Source organism: Myotis lucifugus, unplaced genomic scaffold (assembly GCF_000147115.1).
Source record: "Myotis lucifugus unplaced genomic scaffold, Myoluc2.0 scaffold_334, whole genome shotgun sequence".
Lineage (NCBI taxonomy): Eukaryota > Metazoa > Chordata > Mammalia > Chiroptera > Vespertilionidae > Myotis > Myotis lucifugus.
Genome location: NW_005871382.1, coordinates 292,747 through 300,916, shown reverse-complemented (window position 1 = coordinate 300,916; position 8,170 = coordinate 292,747). Strand labels below are relative to the sequence as shown.

The 8,170-nt window shown below is 46.3% G+C and overlaps 1 protein-coding gene across 1 annotated transcript in view; it reads right to left on the bottom strand.

Annotated features, from left to right (window-relative positions):
* Positions 1-2,612: 2,612 nt before the first annotated feature.
* Positions 2,613-8,170, bottom strand: part of MBD2 (methyl-CpG binding domain protein 2) — a 51,366-nt gene continuing 45,808 nt past the window's right edge. Inside the window, exons 7-8 of the mRNA XM_014466346.2 lie at positions 4,289-4,411; positions 2,613-3,071 (exon numbers count right to left, since the gene is read on the bottom strand). Coding sequence (XP_014321832.1) covers positions 3,068-3,071; positions 4,289-4,411 — 127 coding nt within the window. The 3' untranslated portion in view covers positions 2,613-3,067. The remainder of the gene's footprint in view (positions 3,072-4,288; positions 4,412-8,170) is intronic.

The window sequence follows — 8,170 nt, the reverse complement described above, 5'->3', positions numbered from 1 at the left end:
AAGTGCAGTGGGAACTTGGAAGAGGGAAAAAGATCATCTGCCCGGAGAAATCAGGGACGGCTTCACAGAGGAGGTAGCCACTGAGCTGAGACGGGACCAATGGTGGGGAATTTGCCATGTAGACAGGCGGGCAGACAGAATGACAGGTGCCAAGACACAGAGGCCCAAGGGGCACTTGGAAGGAGCAGGTCATGCAGCTTTTCTTGAGCCGAAGGTGTGATGGGGAGAGTGCAGGAGGAGCGAGGCAAGTGGGCAGGGGTCAGATCATGAAGAGCCTGTTGATCAGTCTTCCATTTATTCAACGAAGGCCATCGAGTAAGTGCTTACTGTGTGCCAGGCTAGGCTACGCGCTGGGGTTAGAACAGGGACAAGACAGGCACAGCCTTGCTCTTGTGGAGCTTACATTCTAGCAGAGAGACAGGTAAGAAGGCAACAAATAAACCAAACCCAGATTTAGACAATTTCATCAAAGGAAATAAACGGAGTGCTGAGGCAGAAAATAAGTATTGCGGGGTCTGGGGTGTTGAGAGGATAAGGGTTGTCTTGGAAGTGACAAAAATGACACCTGAGGGACCACACTAATGTGTTCGCACGGCAGTACTCACTGTGCACCAGGCACTGTGCCCAACACCCACTAAACAGGATCCCATGCAGCCCTCACCACGACTCTGAGGTAGGTATTATTATTCCTGTGTCACCGATTAAGTAACCTGACAAGTCACACACATGGCAAACCAGGGTTCAAACACAGGTTCTCTTCACTTCGAAGTGCTCACTCTGAAAAATTATTCTAAACTATATATACAGCTAAGTGAAGGATTTTGAGATGGGAAATGATATTGTCACATTTGCTTTAAGGACCATTTCTGATGGCTCTATGGAGGAGAAAAAGGAAGGGTGGGGAGGGAAGGGGGACAGGTAAAAAATAAAAAATAAAAAGTTTTTTAAAGGAATGCACTGAAAGCCCAGAGGAGAGGCAAGGTTGCATGAAGGCAGTGGCCGCAGGGATGGCGATGAGATGCAAACGTGAGAAGTGCGGTTGGTTGTCAGTTCTAACAGGATGATGGGATGCTGGAGGCAAGGGGAGGAGTGGCACCTGGATCCTTTCTGGCTCTGCCTTGGCAACTGGACCAGATGACCTGCCTTAACGTGGGTTAGGGAATGCAAGACGGTGACAGTTGTGAGGATGAGACGTGGAGTTTGATTTTGGTTGTGTCATCCTGTGGGGATCCTGGGAACACCTGGACTTATGAGCTGGTCCTCAGTTGGACACCACGCAATGGCTTTCACACCTGCTCTCCACCTGAGCAAAGTCTAGAAGAACGAAAAAGTTTTGTACATGTGCACATTGCGGTGTTGCTTTTACAAAAGCTGTTTATGAAAACACGTATATCTTGGTTGGATTGCTTTGTAACAAGAACGTACGATCACCAAGATCAAAGTAACCAAACCTGATCGCAATTAAGAACCATGGACTTGGGAGAGGCTAAGGAAAGCCTTTGGGCGTCATTCTAACTAGTCCGACCAGTTCTCAAAAGGAAATCAACATGAACATCACACTGACACCCATGTTGGCCAGGGCAGCCCCTCTGCCAAGTCTCCCAGCGTCTGCACGTGTCCCTGCTCATCCACCAGCAGGGCTGCTCCAGGGCCTTGGTGCCGGCGGCCCAGGGATCAACGCTGAATGTAAATCAGGAATTTCAAGACAAACTTCTTATGGAATTTGGCATGAGGTCCAGAGAGACAGCAGCCCAAGCCTAGCAAGTAGGTGTTATTGACTTTTTCTCTTCCTTCCCTTCCTCGGGAACGGAAGGGTGCTGCAGGTCGTGGCAACAGCTGCACAAGTGACACTTAATGGAAATGGTCACATCCTTGACCACATCATTTCTGGGTCTAATTTTAAAAGAACTCAGAGTTAAGGAGTACATAAACCTGTCCAAAGAAAGACATTATTTTTGCTCTATTTCTCCAAATGTGCTTAAGTTTGCTTATAACCACGGCCTCCTTTCCTTAGCATCAGACTAACTTGTTTTCATTTGTAAAATTCAATAACAAATGCCGATTTTAGTAATTAAATATATCAAGGAATTTAAGTGGCAATGAAGTTACACTTATGAGTCTGAACAGGGGGAAAAAAAACTGTTAGTACTCGGGAGGCCAGGTATTGATTAGTAGAGTATGGCAATCTGGCCCATGAAGCAACCCTGCCTAGAAGCAAAGCTGCCTCTGTCGGCCGAGGGTCTGACCTGCACCGTTCACTTAGTCAGCTGGTGGACAATGGAACATGCAAAACGATCTAGAAAGAACAACACACGCGGGCTTCCAGTAACACCGAAGGGCACTGTGTACGGATTCCTGTCCCAGGGAAGAAAACGACTTATTTTCACAGAACGAACAAAAGCACTCGTCAGAGGCAAGGGGGAAAAGGACACACGCTGGATGAAGCTTGAGAATTCTGGTGAACACACAGTCCTCACGATGCCTGTTGCAAATGTGTTACCGCCTCCCTCCCAGGTCCATTTCACACCTAAGGCCCGGGGATCACAGCTGAATGGAAGCCGGGAAGGCCCAGGACAGGTGGGTGTGTTCTGTAACAGAAAGAATCCCAATCGGTCTGTGAATATAATCATTTATTTGTCTTTACAGTGATGATGGAAGAATGTACAGATGTCCTCTTTCAATAAAGTATAAAAATCTGCTTATATACAGTGAAGTCACAATAATCTTTCATTGGGAAATTTATTTGGTACTCGTTCATATTCAAACTTGGGGCAGACAGATAGTTCTCGTAAGTGCTACATTTCCAGTAGATTGCACCTGGCATCCAAAGCTCAGCTTCATCCTGCTTGATATTACAAAAGACTAATTTTAAGTCCTAGGACTCAAAATAAACATCATTTTTTTGAATAATAGATATATACATCAAAAATACATCTAAAAAGGCATTGGTTAGTGCTATTAAAAAGCTGTATGTGCTCGGGAACATTTGTTTTCTTACAGGCAAAACCCAGTGGAAACGTTTTGGTTCAATTCTAGGAATTTGCTCTTGGGGAACGTCAGCCAAAAGTTACCTGTAAGGAAAAACAAAAAACTTCAGTCAGTCAATGATTCTGCAGGTTCGGTCAGCAAAACTTAGGAGAGTAATTAGAGGCTAAATTTCACTGAGCACCACATTTTTAAAGCCTTGATTAGCATTTAGTTGTAACGTGTTGTACATAAAAAGTGCTCAACACATCCCCTCATCTTTCAGGCTCAAAGAAATGTCACTTCCTCAGGGAGGCCTGTGACCCTCACACCGCGTTAGGCCCCCTGCATCAGCTCTCACAGGACCTTTGTTGTTCCTCTGACAGCACATAACACGCTGGTAATCGCATCGTTATGTGAGCGTTCATGTAAGATGGCTGCACTGTAGGCTCTGTGAGCATAGGAACTGTGCGGCTGCGTCCCTCACTGTGTCCCCAGAACCTGGCACTGAACAAGGGTGACCGCAGGACGAGGTGCACGTCCCCAGACGGAAGGGTTCAAAGCCAATTTCAGGGCCACAACTCTGGGACTCACTCTGCTCGTTCCCTCCCTCCCGCCCCTCTCTTTCTCCCCCTCCTCAGTGTTGGCTTCAAAGGACACAAATCAATAATCAGCTATGAATGGTGGAAAGTAAGCCAAGGCCTGCGGAATGAAGCAGGAGAGACGTTGGGGAAGCAAGCAGAGAAGCACGCTGAGACCTGACTGTAATCATTTAAAGAGAACATATACCCAATGGAACAAAGTCCATGAAACTGCTATGTGGGATGAGGATAGGATCAAAATCTGTACTTTAAAAGGGAAGTTATTTATAATTTGAAATGTCCTCGTTCTCCCTGCATCGAATCTATGCTAAACAAAATCTAGAAAAAGGGCGGGATTTTGCCTACTTTGCAGCCATAATTTTAAAGGGGAGACAGTGACCCCAGAAAGCTATGTGTGGCGATCACAGCCACCTCCACCTCCTGTGGCCATGTCTCCCTCCCTGGCAGAGTCTCTAAGGGACTGTGCAGGCTTCTCCCTTCATTAATAAAGGAGGTGAGGTCCCTGGCAAGCGCTGCAGGGCTGTGCCTGCCCCACACAATGAGAACGAAAGGCTGTGAGTACTGACGTGGTCCTTAACCCCAGGGAGGGGCCCACAAGAGCACAACCCAGAAGGTGAAGCCTTTTCATTCCCGGTGAGGCCGGCAACAGAAGGAAAGCAAGAGAACATCCCAAGGCCAAGCCTCCCTCTCTCACATGTGAGTTCACCTGCCCACATTCTTACGCTTCATCTCCACTGTCCATTTCAATGTCCATCTCTTCTGTGTCAGCAGCTCGGGACAAGATGTCGGCCATCAGGGCTTCCTCCAATTTCTTCCGCACTTGTTGTACTCGCTCTTCCTGTTTCCTTTCGAACAACAGAATCAGAAGGCATGTGTCAGTGGGCAAGCAATGGGAATAGGGAGCTGCTATCATGAATGTTCCTGGGAAAAACACTGCAAACGTTGCTTCTATAGTCACAAAACCACACCGCCCGGGCGGTGAGCCGGCAGCCCTCACCTCATAGAGAACTCTGGGAGGAGTGGATCTGTTTCAGTCACCTTTTCCCCCACTTCCAGAATTTCAACTACGTGAAGATTTGGGGTTATTCCTATAAAGGGTAATTAGAAATATCTCGGAAGCAGGGATAGAATAGGAAGTAACATGGAAAACACAGAATAAAAAGAGACTTGTTTGATGAAGCCCTGAGAAAGTGGAAGGGCGGGGCGGGGGGGGGGGGGCAGGGTAAGCTGCATTCGGCTTGGCACTGTGGCCGTGAGGGAGGCCAGGGCAGCTGTCCCCTGGGCGCCCAGGCCTGCTGGCAACAGGCCATCAGGAAGGAACCATGGCCACACGCTCTCTCCACCAAGGACAGAAATGAAAAGCGCCTTCAACAGCGACAAGCTGAGTGGGTCTATTAGAACATGCCACAAGCCTCTGTGCCTTGGCGACTGCAGCCTCCAAAGTGAGTTAGTAACACAAGCCATAAAAATAGGGGGAAAGGTTCTGAGCCATGAGATGGAAAACAAAGCACCAGAAGAAGGCTATTGAATGCATTTTATCTCAAAAAAGTCGAAAAAAACTGAGAGTAGCTTCCTGACAGGCAAGAGAGAGATTCCTCAAACAGTTCAAGCAAGCAAAGCGGTGTCACAGGCAGGCCACGTGGGGCGGCAAGGCTGAAGAAACACAGAAGGAAGGAGAAAACGGTACATTAAAGTGTTAGATAAAACAAAAGAGGGAGAGAGAGGCAAAGGCCCAGTTGGGAGGGTGAGCCCTGACTAGAAACCAGAACCCGCCACCTCCTGAGACCAGGAAAGCTGGCGAGGACAGATGTTGAGGGAGAGGAGAAGCCCAGTGCCAAGAGGTGCGACAAGGAGTAAAGGGAGAGGACAAGAACAGAAAAAGGAGGCTCCTCACCAGTAATGGAGGAAGACAAACGCAGCACTGCCCACCCCTGGGAAGACGCCCTGAGACTCCCCGATGTTCATCCTTGGGTGCTCAGCCAGTTGGAAAGTGCCATTTACCTATTCCAGCACACACGCCTCCTTATCTCATGAGACTCCCTCAAGGTGGTGAAGTTAACAGATACTGTGCAGCCACAAAAACCTTATGTCATCTCTCTTTAACTCTGAAAACAGCACAAAGCATTAAAAGGTATAGACCTCTACCTTCTAAATGAATTTTCAAAGAGAGGGAGGCTGTGGCTGAGTCAGTCGGAGCTGCACAGCCTGTCAGATATTCATGTAGGGCAGCCATCAAGAGGAACACAGTGTTTCTTTCTTATAGAGTCAGTCCTGCCTCGGGCTCAGTGACTCGAGGTCTATGACAAATGACACGGGGACCTCACTGGCAGCCTCTCACTCCTAATAATAGAGGATGGGAATGTACTCGGCCGCCCTAGAGTAATCCCATTAGGAAGACAAAGAAAATGGGGTGAATGGTGCTCTTGGCTGGAGAAATGTATCTTAGACCCTCATATTTGCCAGGATTCTCTTCTGCCTTGAGAATTACGTCCCACACTTACGAAAGCTGAAGTTAAAGCATTTGCCCACTGGGGTAGGGAGAATTCTAACACAGTCCCCAAGCTGTCCCCGTCCCATCCTTGTATAATTCCCTCCCCTTAAGGACAAGCAGACCTTGTGAATATGATGGGATAAACCACCGATTATTTTACTAATCGACTGACCTTGAATTAATCAAAAGAGATTATGGTACAGGGTCAGACCTAGTAAGAAGAGCCCTGAAAGGTGCTGGCCCTTCCTGAAAGGTGCTGGCCCTTCCTGAAAGAAGGCGGAGGGAACACGGAGGGACCCAGGGACAAGGAGCTGCCATCAGCCTCTAACTGCTGAGAAGCCCCCGCCCCACCCCAAGTCTACAAGAGGAGGGGCCTCAGTCCTACAACCACAAGGAAATGAATTCTGAAACAACCATGGGGGCTTGAAAGGGGACTCAAAGCTCCCGAAGGAAATGCAGTCCAGCAGACACTTAGATTTCAGCCTCGTGAGACCCGGGCAGCGAATCCAGCCCTGCCTGGCTCAGATTCCGGACGTGAGCTATAAACGGGCATTGTTTTAAGCTGCTAAGTTTATTATTTGTTATTTGGTATTAGAAAACAAATATACCTATGGATGAAAATATTATCAAGGATGCTGAAAAAGTATATACTTAATGTTGAGATCTTTAATTAAAGATATAAACAGAATATTGGCTACACTATTGGAGAAAGGGCAACAATTCCATTTGCGATAATTTATTTTGAATCTGTACTAATTCAACAAGAAATGTTTGCTTAAAATCTGTTATGACAATTAAATCAAATGGGCAATTTGTCAGACAAGTTTGCCTTAGAAGGCAATCATCCCCATCTGGCTCTGAGATCTTTCCTTCACTATCAAAAGATCTGGTGTTGAAGCCATCAGCATTCCCAGGGGATTGCTCAGGCTGCCTCAGTCAACACCCATAACGACCTGCTGAAATCCTGCCGATTACTCATTCCAAGTCAGAAACCAACTTGTCTCCTGACTAATTTCCTTCCTTAAGGGTAAGAATAACCCAAAAAGCAAGTTGATGCCTCTCCTTGATTTTACATTTTGTTTTCCTTAAAAAACAATAGATCATCAAGTCTATGTGAGCAAGGCATCTTAATGATGCAACTCTGAACTGCTCTACAGCTTTGTAAACCCAGAAAGGTGTAAACCCAATTATAGACCTGGCTAGACTCATGATTTAAAAAACACTCCCATGACAACTTTTATGGATTTAGAAAAAAAAAATACAAATGCAAAACATATTTGTAAATTACACGATTCAAAAGTGCCATCTGCTGGTTTTGTCTAGAAATACTACCCAGTGACGCTTTCTCATTTACACCCTGAAGAGGGAAACAGGGAGGCACCCCCCACTGCCCTATTTATAGAGAAACACAGGATTCCACACTCTCATATAAGTAATGAGACCAAAGCTCACAAGTCCCTCATCAGAATGTCTGTGAGGTCTTCATAGCTGGAATATTTTGCTTCCCCTGAACAACAGTTTGCTTATACTTCCTGGGCATTATCAACTGAAGCTGTATGCTTTCCTTTCACTATTAGCTTCTAGAAACCTAAGTCCCGGCCCAGCCTCAGAAAAAGTAAAAGACGTTAATAGATGCAGCTTATACCCTCTGTTCTATTGGTTTACCCTGTGTGTCACCTTCCACATTTGCTTCTCATTAGACTTTTGAGTGAGTGAGTGAGTATATGTGTGTGTGTCTCTCTCTCCCTCTCTCTCTTTGGAGCCACCTTAAATCTTTCCTTAAAACAAGCTGAAATAGAGATAATAAATCTCTAAATTGAAGTAAACATAATCAAGATGAGTAAATTAACTTTGAAAACACAACTGAGCATGGCTATCATCTGCTTTGAAGAGAGACTGCTTTGCAGACAAAACAATGCAGGAAGCAATCACAAAAGGCATAACCAAGTGAAAGGAAGAGCCCAGGCTACAAAAGACACTACAAAAAAGATGAGTAGAGTGCAACTGACCTGTCCTTTGGACATGATTGCAATGATACCCTTATCCACACACTTCTACTTTTTTCAGGCATGTTTCAAATGTCCTACGTCACCTCCCATTGGCTTCACAAAAG